The sequence below is a fragment of the Heteronotia binoei genome, chromosome 14 (assembly GCF_032191835.1).
Source record: "Heteronotia binoei isolate CCM8104 ecotype False Entrance Well chromosome 14, APGP_CSIRO_Hbin_v1, whole genome shotgun sequence".
Taxonomy (NCBI): Eukaryota; Metazoa; Chordata; class Lepidosauria; order Squamata; family Gekkonidae; genus Heteronotia; species Heteronotia binoei.
The window spans coordinates 14588330-14607851 of NC_083236.1; the positions used below are offsets into that span (position 1 = coordinate 14588330).

General features: G+C 50.9%; 1 protein-coding gene across 1 annotated transcript in view; it reads left to right on the forward strand.

Annotated features, from left to right (window-relative positions):
• SLC4A9 (solute carrier family 4 member 9) overlaps positions 1–19522 on the forward strand; it is a 70930-nt gene that overhangs the window by 20977 nt on the left and 30431 nt on the right. The window contains exons 6-14 of the mRNA XM_060253790.1: positions 3122–3209; positions 5920–6074; positions 7568–7684; positions 9098–9272; positions 10102–10235; positions 12969–13240; positions 13766–13821; positions 14455–14649; positions 17988–18101. Coding sequence (XP_060109773.1) covers positions 3122–3209; positions 5920–6074; positions 7568–7684; positions 9098–9272; positions 10102–10235; positions 12969–13240; positions 13766–13821; positions 14455–14649; positions 17988–18101 — 1306 coding nt within the window. The remainder of the gene's footprint in view (positions 1–3121; positions 3210–5919; positions 6075–7567; positions 7685–9097; positions 9273–10101; positions 10236–12968; positions 13241–13765; positions 13822–14454; positions 14650–17987; positions 18102–19522) is intronic.

Here is a 19522-nt window from a genome sequence, read left to right on the forward strand (position 1 = left end):
TCGTCGGTGGCCACCAAGCAGTATCTCCTCCCCGACAGACTCTTTGGCAATGGGCCAATAACGTCTAAATGGACTAGTTCCAGGGCTCGTGTGCTTTCCCTTGAGCTTTCTTTAGCAACAGCACACGCCTTGCTTTTGGTCTTCTTGCAGACCTGGCAATCCAAGTAACATTTGCAAGGATTTACTTTCAAACTAGGCACAAGCTCCAGGGTTTTCTTTAACGCCCTAAATCCGCAGTGCCCGAGTCTCCTATGGAGCAAATGTATACAATTATTGTGCACAGGCTCATTCGACACCTGAGCCACCTGGGCACAATCACTCTGGACCACATACAGTTTACCTTCCCTCTTTCCTGTCACAAGCAACTTTCCCCCACCTCCCAGGATTTTGCAGCAGGTTTTCTCAAATCTCACCTGGTATCCCTGGTCAAACAGTGTGCTAACACTCAACAGGTTAGACTGCAGTGAGGGTACATACAACACATTTTGCAACATACATTTCAGTGCAGGAAATTCCACATTGCCTGAGCAAACAGAATTGGCAGTGGTCCCATCAGCCAATCTCACATACTTATGCTCAGGACTGTCAATGTTTTTCAACAACTCCTTCTCGCAGCAGAGATGGCTCGTTGCCCCGGAGTCTAAAATCCAAGCAGACCCTGTGCTCTCTACTGCAGACGTGACCAGCCGGGTTGCTTCCTCACACGGGCTGGCGGTCCTCCGCTCTCGCCGCACACGCCCCCGCCTCTTCTCCCTCTCAGGGCAAGCTCGGAGCAGGTGCTGCGACGACCCGCATCCATAGCAGCGACGGACTGCAAACGCAGTCGGCTCCACTTCCTCCACCTTCGGACGCCTGCCAGCAGCAAAAGCTGGCTCATTCTTGGCTGTCTTCCCGGACACACCGATAACAGCACGCTGCCCGGCCGACACCCCCGGACAGCTCACGGCCGCAATTCTCTCTTGGAAGTCAAGCAGGTGGGCACAGACGTATTCCATGGTCAGGGTCGCTACGTCCACCGTCTCCAGAGAAGTTATCAGGGGAGTGTACTCAGGTGGCAACGACGACAGCAAAATGTACACTCTGTCGTCTGGAGCTACAGTCTTGCCTCTTGCCTCCAGCTCAACGAAACAGTCCGTTAGCCGTTTGATGTGATCTTTCACACACCCTCCAGCCGGCATAACGGTGCGGAACATCCTCCTTGTCAAGGCCATGAGGGAACCAGCAGTGGTGCTAACATGCACCGCACTCAACGCGTCCCAGGCAGCCTTGGGAGTGTCCTTCCCTCGCACATAAACCAGCTGGGCATCTCCTATAGACAGCACTATGTTGGCCAGTGCCTTATCCGATAACACAGTCTCGGCAGGAGATAAGTCAGCAGGGGGGTTACTCACGAACAGCCATTGCCCTTCACGCTTGAGGTAGTGTTGCATTCTCAGGCTCCACACCGCGTAGTTGGCTGAGGTGAGCTTCTCAACGGCTACTCCAAGCTGTTGCTGAGCCATCGTGCCGACTCCTCCTCACGGCTGGCTGCCGACGTCCCTCTGGCTCTCAAACAGAGAACGGTGGTGCTTCTGTGTCCTTCACCGGCGTTCCTCGCCTCCGGCTCTTTCCAAACTCACAGTCAGCTCAACTCTCAACTCTCTCCTCCGCGCAGCGGAACCGCCCTGGGCCCATAACCCTGTCGGAGCGGGAGTAGCAGAGTGAGGGAGATGACTTGCCCGACACAGGGCTTCAGGAAAGAAAATCAGGCAGACGCGTGCAACTAGTGCCAAAAGGTGTATTAACATATATACACGACAAGTGCTCTCTTGTGCAGTCTATACATTATCACCTCCACGGACAAAGTGCTTCGCCTAACCACCATCTCACAGGGAGAGACCTGTGTGATGCACACACAGATCATATATAGTCCAAGCAGCCAATCCTGGCCGTGCTGACTCAGCAGATTGCATCACTTGGCTTCTGCCGGCTCAAGCCGGTCTGCTGATCAGGTCACTGTGACCTAGCCTGGCAGCTAGATCACCAGCTGTCATACTGTGGCTGTCAGACTGGGTTTATGTAGATTCTTGCTCCAACAGAGGCACCAAATTTTCAGTATAGCACCTAATGCCTCTCCCCAAAATACCCCCCAAGTTTCAAAAAGATTGGACCAGGGGGTCCAGTGACCCCCTGGTCCAATCTATGAACCCCAAAAGAAGGTGCCCCTATCCTTCATGATTTCCTGCGGAAGGAAGGCATTGAAAAGGTGTGCCGTCCCTTTAAATGTGATGGCCAGAAATCCCTTTGGAGTTCAATTATGCTTGTCACAGCCTTGATCTTGGCCCCACCCCTAATGTCTCCTGGCTCCATCCCCAAAGTCTCCTGGCTCCACCCCCAAAGTCCCCAGATATTTCTTGAATTGGACTTGGCAATCCTAGTCACATAGCTCTAGGTATCACCAGAAACTGTATGGTTTTACCATAAGGTTCCAGTGCTTCCTAAAGCTACCCTACATCACTTCCTGTTTTCCCCCAGAGGTGATATAACACGGCAACAAACGCCAGATTTTAAAGCTTTCTTCCACCGCCACTTTGAGCTGTGGCAGATAAGAGTGGATGCCATCAGGAGGCCACTTAGCCCTATAAGCCAGGGAGTTGGCAATCCTAGGCTGCTAACAGCCAGCCAGCGCAGAGTGGCATCAAGCCAACCCGGAAGTGAGCCGGCCAGAAAAGGAGTGCCCAGGAGCATCCCGATGGCCTGCAGAAGAGGGATGGGCTGCAGGCTCCCCAGGAAGCACGTGGAACACTCATGCACCCTGTCTCCGGCTCCCTAGGAGCTTTCCGGGCACTTCCTGGCCATCCATGCGGCCAGGGAGCCACCACGGAGGCGCCGCAGCAAAAAGGCACTGCTTTTAAAGCAGGGCCTTTTAAAGCCGGCTCCCAGTAAGTCGGGGACGGCTCAGGGGTGGGACAGGGATGGCAGGCAGATGTGAGCATAGGGTTGCCAATCCCCAGGTGGGGGCAGGGGATCCCCCAGTTTGGAGGCCCTCCCCCCGCTTCTGTGGCGCTAGCATGACACTTGTTTCAGATGGGAGCAAACGGAGCTGTGGGGCTATTCATGATGTCTGTGTGGCTTTCTCTAGGTTCCTTTTTATCCTGTTGGGCCCCAGAGTCAAAGTGAAGGCCTACCATGAAATCGGCAGGGCTGTGGCCACTCTCCTGACAGACGAGGTGAGTTTGGTGGTAGGACACATGGAAATGCTTGTGTCACACATAGCCATTATGGCGTGGTGGGGCAATAATGGGAGAAGAAAGCACCATCTGCTTGTCCAACAAAGAATGGGTACAGGCTGGGTGTAGAAACTCAGATTTCTCAGTGGAGTTGTCAACCGTTTGTAATTTTGGGAACTGCTCATGTTTTCAGAGCACCGTCTGTAAGAATTAGACAAATTTATTGTACACAGAAAAGCTTATATTCTTGTGGAGCAGAGCTGTGTGTCCGAGCAAACCTTCCAAGTTCTACCTTCTGTTTCAAGCAGCTTACTACTTAACAACACACCTGCAAGTAGCCTTCTCAACCCCCAGGTCCCAGCGGGGGATTCCCCGGTTTTACAGGCTTCCCCCTGCCCCCAGCCAGCTGGCCGGCGGGGGAAGCTCCTCCCCCACAGCCACCCTGTACCTCAAGATCTTGGGCAGGACCTGCAAACAGGTCCAGTTTTAAAATGTGTGTGTGCCTTTAAATTGGAGCAGGAAGTACTTCATGGGGAAGGGTTAGCAACAGCAGACCTGGTGAGAGTGCGGCCCCTCTGTTTGTTTTGCTTTCCTTTCGGACAAGTGAGTGCGTGTGTAAAAGAGCAGCGTAGCCCCTGTGCTCTCCAGACCTCGTTATGGAGGCACCAGAGATTCCTGCTTTGTTCTATTGCTTCAGACCAACACAGCTGCCCACTTGCACCAGAGACAGTTAAGCGTGTGTGTGAGTGAGAGAGAGAAAACGGGGGGAGGGGAGGGAACTTTATTATTCCCTATGGAGACTTATTCTCATAGGAAATAATGGAGAATTGATCTGCGGGTATCTAGGGCTCTGGGGGGGCTGTTTTTTGAGGTTGAGGTACCAGATTTGCAGCATAGCATCCAGTACCTCTCCCCAAAATACCCCCCAAGTTTCAAAAAGATTGGACCAGGGGGTCCAATTCTATGAGCCCCAAAAAGAGGTGCCCCTATCTTTCGTTATTTCCTATGGAGGGAAGGGATTTAAAAGATGCGTGGTCCCTTTAAATGTGAGGGCCAGAACTCCCTTGAAGTTCAATTACGCTTGTCACACCCTTGCTCCTGGCTCCACCCCAATGACTCCTGGCTCCACCCCCAAAGTCCCCAGATATTTCTTGATTTGGACTTGGCAACCCTGCCTGCAAGTTGTTGGCCCATGGTCAACCAGCAAGTTTCTGTGCCAAAAGTGGGGAACCAGGGTCTCCTGATCCTGCTGCAGTTCTCTGACTCAGTGGTCCCCATCCCTTCTGAGCCTGTGGGCACCTTTAGAATTCCAACACAGGATGGTAGGTGCAGCCATGCCACAAAATGGCTGCTTTAAGGGGTGGAGCCAGCCACAAAATGGCAGCCAGAGCTTACTTTCAGTCACACAATGAAAGTCCTTGTGCTGTGGTGGCAGCTGCTGCCAAACCAACATTTTAAAAAATATGCACAGCCAATCAAATCCCCAATGGTCAATCAGTAGCCTGCCAAGTAAAAACATCACCACATGAAACTCAGTAGTGGTGGTTGGCCCTGATAAAATCCACAATGTCCTAATACCTTGCCTCTTTTTTACAGCAAATGACTGGGATTGTCCTTACTTTCCAGGGTTAAAAGGTGGTATACCTATTTCTAGGGTACAACATGTCCTTTCAGGTGGTATTTTGGGCATTTTAGGGCATACATACAGGGCTTTTCTTTTGTAGCAGGAACTCCTTTGCATATTAAGCTACACCCCCCCCCCCGATGTGGCCAATCCTCCAAGAGCTTACAGGGCTCTTAGTACAGGGCCTACTGTAAGCTCTTTGAGTAATGGCTACATCAGGGGGATGTGCCGTAGTATTCAGAGGAGTTCCTGTTACAAAAAAAGCCCGGCATGCCTCTGTTTTGCTATACAAATAAAGCAAAATGTTTTTCCTGGATGTGTTCTTTTAGATGGCAGGATGCAGTGATTATTCAAGAGCAGTCTTTCCCAATCTGTGGGTTGGGACCCAAAAGTGAGTCACACATCCTCTGAAAGTGGGTCACGGACCAGTCCTCCCGAATGGCCACCCCAGCATTGCTCTTTTATATTTGGAAACCAAGATCTGACTCTGGAAACAGTATCTACCATGTCATACATCAGCTGGTATTTTTTCTTCACAGCCTGTGCATGTGTTGATCAAGTAAAACATGCCTTGATGATCACTGGAGTGAGTGAAAATCTTAGAGAGGACTGGGGGGGCGGGTAATGGAGGAGAGGGTGGTCAAAGGCTGGAATGGAATCTCCACAGGCAAAGGCTGTGTGTGTCACAATGCTGTGTGCTTGGCGTTCATAGTGGGGACAGCTGTGCTCTCTGTGTGATGTTTGTTGGTTTCTCAAAAACATCTGGTTGGGCACTGGAGAAAATGGAATGCTGCACTAGATGGATGCCAAAGTCATAGTCTGCCTACCGAAAAACCTTCGGCCGGCCTCAGATTCAGTGGGTCACAAGAGCACAGCTCCTGAACCTTTCTGAGAGTTCCACCTCCTCCTTTCCACCTTGTGCATTGAATAGTAGGTGCAGCTGCAAACCAACCCCTGGATGAGCTCCACCACCTAATTTTCTTCAAAACGACCCCTGCTTATGGGTCACACCATACAGAAACCATTGGAAACCGCAGTTTGAGAGGCAGCCAGGTTGGGACTAACACCGCGGCTTTCCTCTTCCAGCTCTTCCAGCGCGTTGCCCGAAAGGCACAAAGCACAGAAGATCTCATTGCAGGAATTGATGAGTTTCTGGATGAACTGACTATCCTCCCCCCAGGCAAATGGGACCCAACCATTCGCATTGCTCCCCCAAAATGTTTGCCCTCCCCACAGAAGAGGTAGGTGCAAAGAAGAGTAGGGGGTGGGAGAGAGAAGCTCAGATCAAATTCTGGTGAATCTGATGAGATTGGGGCAATAGAACCCCAATTCTCTGTCATCTGTGTTGGAGGAGCCAGGCCTCCTTTTGGGCAGGAGCTCACAGGAGTGGAACTATGGAACCTCTGAAGTGTCTTGTGCTTCTTTCTTTCTTTCTTTCTTTCTTTCTTTCTTTCTTTCTTTCTTTCTTTCTTTCTTTCTTTCTTTCTTTCCTTCTTTCCTTCTTTCTTTCCTTTCTTCCTTCCTTTCTTCCTTTTTTCTTTCTTTCTTTCTTTCTTTCCTTCCTTCCTTCCTTTTTTTCTTTCTTTCTTTCTTTCTCTTTCTTTCTTTCTTTCCTTCCTTCCTTTTTTCTCTTTCTTTCTTTCTTTCTTTCTTTCTTTCTTTCTTTCTTTCTTTCTTTCTTTCTTTCTTTCTTTCTTTCTTTCTTTCTTTCTTATCCCCCCACAAAAAAAACAACAACACTTGCTTCTGGGCTCCATTGTTCACCCCCGTGAGAATTTTGCTGAACTCTAAGATTTGACAAACTTTCTAATATTTTCTCCCACAAAAAAATCGGAAAGTGACCAAAACATATAAAGCAGACAGATGAAAATCTTCATCATGCCACTGGGGCCACATGGGAGAAAGTAATTTAAAAAGTATGATGGGAGTCAGGTTTCATTATGACAATTCTAATTCAAGAAGCATTTTAAGGGAGATGTTGAGCTGAGAGAATTCAGTACACTTCCGGTGATGTCAGGGGGTGTGTGGCATATGCAAATGAGTTGTGCTAATGAGCTCTGGCACCTCTTTTTCTATGAAATGACCCCTGGGAGGAGCCATAGATTTCCATCTGCTGGTGCATCCATTGGCTGGATATTGCATTTCTCCAGGATCCTGGCAGCTAAATTTAGTCCTAGGAACATGTGATTGTTCTTCATGCCAGAGAGCTTAAATGGCAGGGAGAAAAACACAGCTGTGGGATTGGAATCCTGCTCGTTTGACAGCACTTGAGTCACTGACATGACGGATGGTCTGGCTCCATCATCAACCACCGAGCTGGAGGCTGTTGTGCTTCTGTTTACTTCTTGCTGGTTGAAGACCAGCTCCTCTTCTGCACCGTGCAACCCGGTTGCTTTTGGGAGGCCGGTAAGCCTCCCTGCTGATCCTGCAGGGCTCCGTGCACTTGGCTATTTTTGTGACGGGGGAGGGAACAGCAGTCTCTCTGCAACGACAACAGTGCCACCACTGACCACCACAGTTGCAATGTGGACTTTGTTGAATGCCACGCTGTTAGCGACTTCTGTTGATATTGTGGTCTGGGGGAGCAGAAGCCCATGGTGGAGTGGAGGCCTTTGCGGGAGGGCTAGCTGGAGTTGGCCAGTGACAGGCAGGGACAGAGAGCAAAGCTGAGCAGCATCCGTCGCCCAGTTCTTGCAGCCTGGAAACCAACATTCCTCCTTCCTTCCGCTCCCAGGATCTCCATGCACTTCCGCGAATGGAGTCCGCATTCTAACGGGAACGTGTCTGCCATGGAAGAGCGCCATCTCCACGGGCACCTGAATGCCAGTGAGGAGCTGAAAAGGACAGGGAGGTAAAGTTCACACAGACCATTAGCTGGAGCAGGGCAAGAGGTTGTGGGGTACGCTTCGGGGTGGGTTCTCTGGTGAAGTCAGCTAAGCGACTGCTTGAGACCACCCAGCGCAAAGGGTGCTGAAGCTCCGTTAGGGCTTTGGTTGGCACTCAGGCAGCAGGTCCAGCAAAAGGCATCACCTCCTGGACTGAACCTCCACTGGCTGGATCCCAGTCAAGCCCCTGGGGCCTCAGGGAGTCTGTTGGGACTCAGCCAGCAGTGGTGCAGCCCAGGTTGCCAACTGTGGGTTGAGAAATTCCTGGAGATTGGGAGTGGGGCTTGGGAAGAGCAGGGTATGGGAAGGGACCTCAGCAGGGTGTAATGCCTTAAAGCCTCCCCTTCAACACTGCCATTTCCTCCAGGGGACCTGGTCTCTGTACTCTGGAGATCAGTTGTAATTCTGCGAGATCCCCAGGCCCCACCGGGAGGTTACAGACAATGAGAGAAGTCACAATACAAGAATGTAGGGGGACTTGTGACGATTTACTTAACACCACTCTTAAGAAGCAATTTCTATATTGAAACTATTTATATTGCAATGTAAAACAGATTCAATACAGATCTGGAAAGGGATTATCCACTCTTTAAACACAGGAACAACTCACTCACACTTAGCAGCCATTCAAACTGGGACTCAAAGTCTCCCCCGTTTTCTATACAGGCATTAGCTCTTCAGGCTTCTAGCAAGCCTTTCCTGATGAAATTCTACATGAAACAGATGTAATAAGTCAATGGTTTGTAGCAAGGGATTTGCACCCTAAGAGAGACAGCATATTTGAACACAGGACATTGGAGTGAGATGATGATTCTAGTGGCAATTTGTGCCGTGTCAGGAGTTTTAGGGTTAAGATCATTCAAGTGCCATCTTTGCACTTCAAGATTGTTGGTCTTTTCGGAACATGTGTGCTGTTACAAGAACAGAGAGACTCCGCCTCCGCATTGTACTGTTATCTTTATTGAATGTGTCTTACATTGCAATATAAATACAGACTATTAGTTTAAATACAGAAATTGCTTCTTAGAGTGGTGTTTAGTAAATTGTCTTAACTACCTTTGGGTTTTTGACACCCATCTGCAGGCTGGCAACCTATGAGATGAGAATAGCTTTCACCGGGGGACATAATAGCTTGAAATGGCCTGGCAGGTGCGGGGGGGGGGGGGGCGGCTTTCCTCTAGGCCTCTGAAGTCGGGAAGGGTGCAGATACGGAAACACCCGCGTGGTCGTTGTCTGTGTCTTGGAGCTGCTCTTGGGCTTGTATCAGGCAGGTTCAATTCTAGCTGGGCCTTTCCCCCAGGCTCTGAGCAGGGTGCAGCTTTTGAAAGAAACGCCATCTCCAGAAGTCTTAACTCAGGGAGGTTTCCTTTCTCTTGCAGACTGTTTGGAGGGCTAATAAAGGATATCCAACGGAAAGCGCCCTGGTACTGCAGTGATTTCTACGATGTGTTGAACCTCCAGTGCTTTTCAGCCACTCTCTACATCTATCTGGCCACGGTCACGAATGCCATCACCTTTGGGGGGATGTTGGGAGACGCAACCGATAACATGCAGGTTTGTGCCATGGACCTGCTGGGGTTGAGATACACCTCTCCCCGCCACACACACACTGCTCCTTTTCCCCATAGACCAGGGGTGGGGAACCTTTTTTCTGCCAAGGGCCATATGGATATTTATAACATCATTCGTGGGCCATAAAAAATTATCAGCTTAAGAAACAGTGCTCCGCCAAGGGAAAACGATTCAGGCCAACAAAATTCATGCAAATAATTGTTTTTCTATCTGAAGTCATGTGGGGAGAGCCGAATCTGGCACACACACACGGCCCGCCGCCCTAGGAAAATGCATAGGTCTGGGGCTTTTTTGTAGAAAAAGCCCAGCCCAGCAGGAACTCAGTAGCACATTAGACCACATCCCCTAACATCAGCATATTAGGCCACACCATCTGGGATAATCAAGTGCCAACTGAACTGTGGCAGTAACTTTTCCAGGCCCTGCAGCAATCCTGGCTAGCCAGCCAGGCCCCAGGGAGGCTGCTGCACAGTACATCTGGGCCCTGTGATCCTTGACTGGCCCTGGGGAGGCTGCTGAACAGCGCAGCTGGGCCCCACAATCCTCACTGGCCAGCCAGGCACCAGAGAGGCTGCCACATGGCTCGGTTCAGCCCAGCAATCCCTGAGGGCCACACCACGTGACCTTGATGGCCGTATACGGCCCTCGGGACAGAGGTTCCCCATCCCTGCCATAGAAGGTTGCCCATTGGAGGGTGGTGGGAGGGCAGGCTGCTCTGGCGGCCCCAGGCCAGCATGGCACCGGGGGGGGGCAGATAGCCTCAGTCCCAGAAGCCCTGGCAACTGTGCGTGTGCTTCCCTGTGTGCTGTAGGGGGTGCTGGAGAGCTTCCTGGGCACTGCCATCGCTGGAGCCTTTTTCTGCCTGTGCGCCGGCCAGCCCCTCACCATCCTCAGCAGCACGGGGCCTGTCCTTGTCTTTGAACGGCTTCTCTTCTCCTTCAGCAAGTAAGGAAGACAGCAAGTAAGGAAGACGCATGCTCCGCTGCGCCCAGGAGTACAGGCAGTTTTTGGGGAGAGGTGACCCTGGGCACATGGGGGTCCTATCGAAACACATCCTATGTCTCTAGATAAAACCTCTTCCTTGAGCCTTCGTGGTGTAGCAGTTAAGAGCGGCAGGCTCTAATCTGGAGAACTGAGATTCCCTGCTCCCTCCTCCACAGGAAGCCAGTCCCAGTTCTCTCAGAGCTCTCTCAGCCGCACTTGCCTCACAAGAAGCCTGTTGTGGGGAGAGGAAAGGAAGGCAGCTGTAAGCCACTCCGAGATTCCTTAGGGCGGAGAAACGTGGAGCAGAGAAACTAGGCTTCCCAATCCCCAGGTCCCAGCGGGGGATCCCCTGGTATTACAGGCTTCCCCCCTCCCCCAGCCAGCTGGCTGGCGGGGGAAGCTCCACCCCCACAGCCATTATGCACCTCCAGGAACGATTCCCATAAGGAATGATGGGGAATTGATCCGCAGGTGTCAGGGGCTCTGGGGGGGCTGTTTTTTGAGGTAGAGGTGCCAAATTTTCCGTATAGCATCTAGTGCCTCTCCCCAAAATACCTCCCAAGTTTCAAAAGGATTGAACCAGGGGGTCCAATTCTATGAGCCCCAAAAGAAGGTGCCCCTATCCTTCATTATTTTCTATGGAAGGAAGGCATTCTAAAAGGTGTGCCATCCCTTTAAATGTGATGGCCAGAACTCCCTTGGAGTTCAATTCTGCTTGTCACACCCTTACTCCTGGCTCTGCCCCCAATGTCTCCTGGCCCCACCCCCAAAGTCTCCTGGCTCCACCCCCCAAAGTCCCCAGATATTTCTTGAATTGGACTTGGCAACCCTAAGAGAAACCTATTCTCCTTCTCCTGGCTCCGAATGTGACTGTCACATCCCACAGAATTGGTTGCAGTCTTTCCCTTCTGCCCAATGCCACCATGATGCTTCTGCAAAATGGGCCCCGTCATTTCCACTCTGGAAACCCTCCATAGGCCAAAGCAGGGTCACTTTTGGGGCAGGCTCAGCGGGAAGAGATCTAAAGCAATCGGCTGATGTCTCTGGTTTTCTTCACAAGCAGCCATTGAGGGGCCAATAGATGCTTCTGGGGAGGGGGTGGATTTCTATCTAGGAAATGGTGCAAGAAAGAGGATGAAGTCACCCCCTGCCCTCATGTGGCCCTGATCCAAACGGAGGCACCTGCAGCTGTTTTGTTCATTTACTTAGGGTGTTTCTTGACTGCTTTTCTCCCCACAAGGGACCCCAAGCAGGTTACAGAAATCTTCAAGTTCTAGAATGCAGACAAGCAAAGAAATGCATCCTGGGTGGCCCTGATTCTCTGGGCTGGCTGACATTGTGCTGAGGCTGCAAGCCACAGGCTAAGGGCCCAGGGTTCCTCCGCATTTCAGGCCACACCCAGGCTTAAACACCTGGAGAAAACAAGCTGTCACAACTCGGGGGGGGGGGGTCTTACCAATTGCTACCACCACTCTGGGTTAAGGGTCTCCCTGGAGAAGGCCCAGAGTCCCCTCCCAAGCCCTTCAGGCCTCCCATAGCTAGGCCAAATAATGGGCGTGAGGACCAGGCAGAGTAAACAACAACAAAAAGGTTTATTCCAGTGCAGTATAAATTAACAAGGTGCATTAACCAGTAAAAGGGTGAAGGGAAAATAAGCAAAAGCCCTAACACGTCTATCTCTACAGTGTAATATTAATATTACACTTACCACCCCCCTTGGGTAAGGGTCTCTCCCCTGCTTCCAGCTCTAAAGGCTACAACCTGCCTCTGGGTAAACCTTCCAGGGAAAGAACACCCACTTCCTGGGCTTGGCCTTTATATTGTCTTCCCAAGCCCCACCCCTCTCTGGGCCTGTTTCGCTCCAAACGCCTTGCTACCCAATCAGAGGGACAGAGGGGATCCTGGGAGATGTAGGCTTTTCCCAGTAACTCCAAAGCCGGCTTCTCTGGGGCCTGCAGGCTTCGCTAGGCCCAGGATCATGACACAAGCCCAGCCCAGATGTTACTCAGCTGCTACCCACAAATGCCCAGCATCTTATATTTGTTAAGTCCATGCCCAGCTCTCTAGTGTTATTCCTTTGATAATTTAATGAACGCTGAGGGTAAAACATGATGTGTCTCTTGATGCGGTCTCTGGTCCACAAAACTTAGTCACCAGCAGCTGCTTTCTGACTCTGTGAGGGTCGAGTTGACGGAACTCTTGGGAAAATGTAACATCTAATTTGGCCCTAAAATTATCTGCCTACAACCCTGTTCCTCTTCCATGGAACCGCTCGACAAGGAAGCCCCCCAGTAGGCAATTGTCTTTGGGGATTCACCACTGGGGACTGCTGTTGGGTGGAAGAGCTCCAGAACAATGTTCCCTTTAAGCTGAGTTACTGTGAGCTAGCTCACAGTTTTTTAGCCTTCAGTGCCCACATTTTTGTCTTCCCTCAGGAAAAATGGCCCCAGAGCAAACTAATTTCTGCAGTTGCTCACAACTTTAATGCCAGAAGCTCACAAGACTCCGTGGCTTAGAGGGAGTATTGCTCCAGAACTGTAGGATTAAGCCCCCAAGGATGAAGTCCTTAGCATGCTCTCCACATTACAGGATTCTTGGGCAAAGTGGGGAGTGGGGGGGGGGGGAGATAATCTGGCTACTAACATCCTTGCCAGCTTACTCAAGGAGGCCATTTTGGCTTCTCTTTCCTGGCAGAGATTACCGCCTGGACTATTTAGAGTTCCGCCTCTGGATTGGACTCTGGGTGGCCTTCTTTGGCCTCATTCTGGTGGCGACCGAAGCCAGCTACCTGGTGCAGTATTTCACTCGCTTCACAGAGGAAGGCTTCTGCGCCCTCATCAGTTTCATCTTCATCTACGATGCCGTTAAGAAGATGCTCTCCTTGGCGGATCACTTCCCCATCAACTGGGACTACAAGATCAGTGATGTCCCCTTGTACAGCTGTACCTGCCGTGGGCCGGAGAGAGGTAGGGTCAAGCAGCCTGTGCCGTTGTGGCGGGTGGACTGGACTGGACTGGTTGCAGCTCTTCAGGGACGATGTGTTGCTGCATGTGGATGGGGCCCTATGGATGGCCTAGTTTGCAGTGGCCCCTTTTAGGGCAGGCAGGCTAAAGAAAGCCTACCCTTGACCTGTGCCACCTGCAAGTACAGAAAGAGCTGTCCAGTCTCACGGGTCCTGAAGTCATCAGCAAACTTCAGCATGGGGTCCTCTGAAATTTGAATCAGTTCTGTCAAAAGAACCCTGAGATTCAGGATGGGGGGAGAGGCTGCGGCTCCGTGACACACAGAAAGTCCCAGGTTCAATCCCTGGCATTTCGGGTTAAAATGACCGGGCAGCAGGTGAAGTGAAAGACCTCTGCCTGAGCCCCTGGAGAGCAGCTGCCAGTCTGAGTAGACAATGCTGACCTTGATGGATCGATGGTCTGGTTCAATATAAGGCAGCTTCCTGGGTATGATGAGACCTGTTGTCTTGGATTGGCCGTTTCTTGCAGGCAACTCCTCTCTTCTGAACGAGACGCTGTCCCTGACCTCCCACAGCTTCGGCCAGGTAAGGAATGACATCACCCTCGTGGGTTAGGGACAAACAAGAGGGAACCAAAGCCTAACCTTCCTCTAGCATGCTGAGGTTGATGCAGTCAACCAAGGAAGGACTGGGGGCCTCTTCTACCCGCCAAAGAATCTCCAGTTTCCTGCATATCAGGGGAGATGACAAGTAGCCTTGTGGCTCATCAGACATCCCATGCTGCTCTTCTTCTCGGGTTTTCCTGCTTATTCCATCCCGCTCAGCATCATGACTCTTCTGACGATTACTACCGTTTATGTGAAATCAGCAGCAGCTCCTTTCCTAGATTCAAAGTATTGCGGGGGGGTGGGGGAGGGGGGAGGACAGGATCGCAGTGGGAAAGATCCATCTCACTGCAGAGGGAGGTACAGCCACTGGGGGTCGCCTAAGAGTGGAATGCAGGACACAGGATGGAAGTGATCCAAGTCAGAGGGGGTTTAGAGTTTGTGCCTTCCAAAGCGTCTCTCCATATTCATGCAGGATCCATTAAATCCCTTCAGGAGGTGTTATACACCTCCACTGTCCAGCAGTCCTCTCATAGCTCATTCCTAGCACAGTCCTCATATCCGACGGGGACTTCCTCGCTAATCCGATCGCTCCTTCCTTCCTTCTCCACAGGAGTCTGATTTGGAGTCAGGGAACTGGTCCCTGCTGACCAAGGATGAGTGTGTGCAACTAGGTGGCCATCTGGTGGGCGAGAGCTGTCATTACGTGCCTGACATCGCCTTCATGTCTTTCATTCTGTTCCTGGGGACTTTCCTCTGCTCCATGATGCTGAAAAGCTTCAAAAGGAGCCGCTATTTCCCCACAACGGTGAGTGCCTCTTGCCCTCCTGTTTTCTTGTCCTGCGTCACCTGCATATAAGCCGGGGGGCTCATAAGGAAAACCCCCTCGGGTCTATCCCTCAAGCAGTCTCCAAAGGGCCCAGAATTTGGACAGGCTGGTATCCCTTTTCAGTTAGTTGGCTCTCTGCGGCTGTCACCATATCCTGGCTCCCAGCTTTGCTCAGTTTTCACTGTGTCATTATTTGGATTCCCCCCCACCACCCCTTTTGATAAATTAACTCATATCCTTCTGCAACTCTGGGTCAGCCTTCCCCGTAGGAAGAAACCCCTTCACTGTCTGCGTGTGGCCTGGTTTTTATTGAAGAAGATATTGAAGATATTGGATTTATATCCCGCCCTCCACTCCGAAGAGTCTCAGAGCGGCTCACAATCTCCTTTACCTTCCTCCCCCACAACAGACACCCTGTGAGGTGGGTTGGGCTGAGAGGGCTCTCACAGCAGCTGCCCTTTCAAGGACAACCTCTGCCAGAGCTATGGCTGACCCAAGGCCATGCTAGCAGGTGCAAGTGGAGGAGGGGGGGAATCAAACCCGGCTCTCCCAGATAAGAGTCCGCACACTTAACCACTACACCAAACTGGCTCTCCTGCTCCACACCAAACTGGCTCTCTTGCTTTCATGATCAAGATGAGGGGCAGACCCGCTTTGCCAAATACAGTGGGTCAGATCCCATGGGTCTCTTCCACTAACAGTGGCACCATCCTGTGGGGGAAGGCGCTTGTGGGCAGCGTCTTGCGTCAGGGGAAGGGGCCACCATTACCTGAACAGATCCGGGGGCTCTATCCCAAAGATTGTTGCTGTTATCGCTGCCGCTGTGAGAAATTATGAGGGGCAAGAACAGGAGACGTGACGGGCACTTTTGCCCCTGCCGCCTCATCTCTCGCAAGTCCTCTGGCCCCAGATTCCACATTTGAATCACTCTCTTGTGTAAAGAGGTATTTCCTTTTGTCTGCCCTGAACGTACTGCCCTCCAGCTTCCTTGGATGCCCTTGAGTTCTAGTATTTTGAAATAGAGAAAAAATTTGTCCACCCTCTCTACCCAATGCATAATTTTATAAGCCTCTATCATGCCTCCCCTTACTTATCTCTCTTCTAAATGGAAAAGTCCCAGGCTCCTCAGCCTTTCCTCGTAGGCAAGCTGCTCCAACCCGCTCGTCATCTTGGTTGCTCTCCTCTGTGGTTTCCACGCCCTCTTTGGGATACTGGCGACTGGAACTGTGCGCAGTGTTCCGAATGAGGCTGCACCATACGTAGGGGCGTTATAACATCGGCCACTTTCTTTTCAACCCCATTCCTGATAATCCCCAACAAAGCGTTTGCCTCTTTCACCACTGCAGCACCCTGGGCTGACACTGTCATTGAGCTATCCACTACGACCCCAAGATCTTTTCCCTCTCAGTCTCAGCAAGTTCAGGCCTCCATTAGCCTGTGCTTGAAGTTGGGATTTTTTTTTGTTCCAATGTGCATCACCTTACACTTACCAACACTAACTTCAGCTTCAGCACTAAACTCCCCTCTCTCTATGCTAGCCTCTCTCTTCCCGAGCCTGGCAGATGGAGTTCCCTGGTAATGAATGTGGCAAATAACTTCCACGGTGGTTGCTCTGTCTCCAGAGGGGAGTGCCTCTGGTTCATTGAGAGAGCCTGTGCATCGCAAGCACCCTTGAACAGCCAAGTTGACACCAATTGGGGCAGCCAGCCCCTTGCAACATAACGTGTCACTTTTGGGGGTGGAGGTGTTGCTGCCAGGGGCAGGGGCAGCCCAGATCATCAGCCATTAGGCAGAGACTGCTGGGTTCCCTAAACCAAGACGGAAACCAAGAAGAAGAAGAAGAAGACTGCAGATTTATACCCCACCCTTCTCTCTGAATCAGAGACTCAGAGCGGCTTACAATCTCCTTTATCTTCTTCCCCCGCAACAGACACCCTGTGAGGTGGGTGAGGCTGAGAGGGCTCTCACAGCAGCTGCCCTTTCAAGGACTGCTCCTGTGAGAGCTATGGCTGACCCAAGGCCATTCCAGCAGCTGCAAGTGGAGGAGTGGGGAATCAAACCCGGTTCTCCCAGATAAGAGTCCAGGCACTTAACCACTACACCAAACTGTCTCTCCAACACCAAGGCCTATGTGTTCATCTTGTCTAATATGCTTGTTTCTGCACTCTGCATCCAAACTTTGCCCTTCATCTCCAGTCCTTTGGTAGTAGCCCAGTTAGTGTTGCCAGCCTCCAGGTGGAGTCTGGAGTTCTCCCAGAATTACAAGTGATCTCCAGACTACAAAGACCAGTTCCCCTGGAGGACATAGAGGTCGATTCTGTGGCATCACATCCCTGCTGAGCTCCGTCCTCAGGCTCCCCCCCACCGCCCCATATTTTCATGAATTTCCCAACCTGGAGTTGGCAACCCTACGCCTAGTCAATAGGCTGTGACACTGGAGACTTCTCCTACGGCATGATGTGTCCCAGGTTTTGATCTGAGCCCCGAGGGAAGCAGAAAGCTTTCTGTTCCACAGTGTAAGTCGTCACCATGACCCTGGCAGAGCGGACCGCGTGAGAACGGAGTGAAGGGTGCAACAACTTCTAAAATGTATTTTGAACCTGTTTTTAGTATTTCCATCCCTCGTTTCTCTCAAAAAATCATAATGAATCTTGGCTGCGCAGGACCTAGCACCTTCCCACAAAGCAGGGATCCCATGGCTTTACAGTTCCCATTAATGCGGTTAGTGGTTAAGAGCAGTGGACTCTTATCTGGAGAACTGAGTGTGATTCCCCACTCTTCTTCTACATGAATCCAGCTGGGTGACCTTGGGCCAATCACGGTTCTCTCATTCAGCCCCACCTACCTCACAGGGTGTCTGTTGTGGGGAGAGGAAGGGAAGGAGATTGTAAGCTGCTCCAAGACTCCTTCAGGTAGTGAACAGCGGGGTATAAAACCAACTCTTCTTCTTCAGTTCTTTCCTGCATTCACTGTGTGCCACTTCCTATGTTCCATGGAACCCCCTACTTATCCCAAAGCCTGCTCTCTCCTTATGCAAAAATCCCTAGAGCTTCAGAAAGGAGAATATGAAACTAGGAGCTCCTTAAAGAGTCTTCTACTACCACAGACTCACACAGCTACCACCTGAAGTAATAATAAAAGTTCGATATATGCCAGTGGTTATCAAAAGGAAGGAAAGTGCTCTAAATTTTCTTGTGTTCTTTATGCTTTGCCTCTTCTAAAGTTTAGAGTCCAAAGATGGTCCAAGATGGGGGCTCGTCCTGTGTGCAGACTTTGTTTTGCTCTTCTTCTGCTAATTCTCTGGTCTGGTTTCTTAGCTGCGAAGGCTGGTCGGTGATTTCGCCATCATCCTGGCCATCCTCATCTTCTGTGGGATTGATGCTGTCCTTGGTTTGGAGACTCCCAAACTCCTTGTGCCCAGCGATTTCAAGGTGAGGCTGCTTTGAGATCAGGTAATGGGGGAATGGATACAACGAGTGTGTCAGATTCCATTTCTGTGGGACTTTAGGCACACAAGAGGAGTATATGACTTGCATAACCAAGGATGAGTTACTGACAAAGGACTTTTCCACCTTCCCATTTTCCTTACTTGTAAATTCCTGTTTGGGGGGAGGGGGTGTTCTGTTCTGGGTGTATTTTGCTCCCTCTAGTGGTCAGTTTGATGTTACACAAGTTAACATTTGTTATATCTCTGCAGGGTTACCAGTTTGGTGTAGTGGTTAAGCGTGCAGACTCTTATTTGGGAGAACCAGATTTGATTCCCCACTCCTCCACTTGTACCTGCTGGAATGGCCTTGGGTTAGCCATGGCTCTTGTAGAAGTTGTTCTTGAAAGGGCAGCTGCTGTGAGAGCCCTCTGAGCCCCACCCACCTCACAGGGTGTCTGTTGTAGGGGAGGAAGATAAAGGAGATTGTAAGCTGCTCTGAGTCTCTGATTCAGAGAGAAGGGTGGGGTATAAATCTGCAGTCTTTTTCTTATGTCAGACATAACCTGGTGTAATATTGAATCCACCACTAGAGGGAGCAAAATACATCCAGAACAGAGAAAAAACTCAAAGAAACAGGAACTTAAAGTGAGAAATGTGAGAAAGCTCAGAGAATCCTTCTAAATATAGCACATTTGATCACATTTCCTCACCAGCAGGACATTGCTTGCTTGGCACTGCTGTTGATGATGACTGTCACCTGTTTACATGTTACAGTAACTGCATGTACATCTAGCCTGTACATCTGTTTGTAAGTGCCAAAAGTGTATTCACTTTACAAATGAAACCAGGGACCAGGATCTGGATAAATATGGGGTTTAAATCACACATTCAGCTATAAACAAAGTTACCCCTGCCACTAGGCAAATTAGGCATTTGGCTAGGGCACTGGAGCTAAGGGACACTGAATTGGTTTCCCCCCTCCTCCAGTACTCTAGGCAAATGCCCCAGCCACCACCCGCCGCCCTCCTCTGCGGTGGTACCATGCCCAGCCACCCACATCCTTCTGTCCCCCCGGGAGGGCACGCCAAACTAGGTCAGGGAGGGTGCCCGGGTGGCTCCTGGCCTCTGTTCTGCAATGCTCTCTTTAAGCACCCCAGAAAGCTTTTACACACCAGCCTGCTGACTTCACTCCGTCTCCCTTCTGGAACAGTGCCCCAGAACAGAGACTGGGAGCTGCCTGGGCATCCTCCCCGCCCTACTTTGCCAAACGCGCCTCTTGGGGGGCAAAGGGTGCAGGAAGCGAGGGCCGCCCCTGGCTGTACATGCACTAAATGTAACACAGGAATCACTAAACACGCATATAAAGAAATGTCAAGAGTCCCCTGTTCAAGGATGGTATGTACATTCTCTTTTTCACCCTTCCAA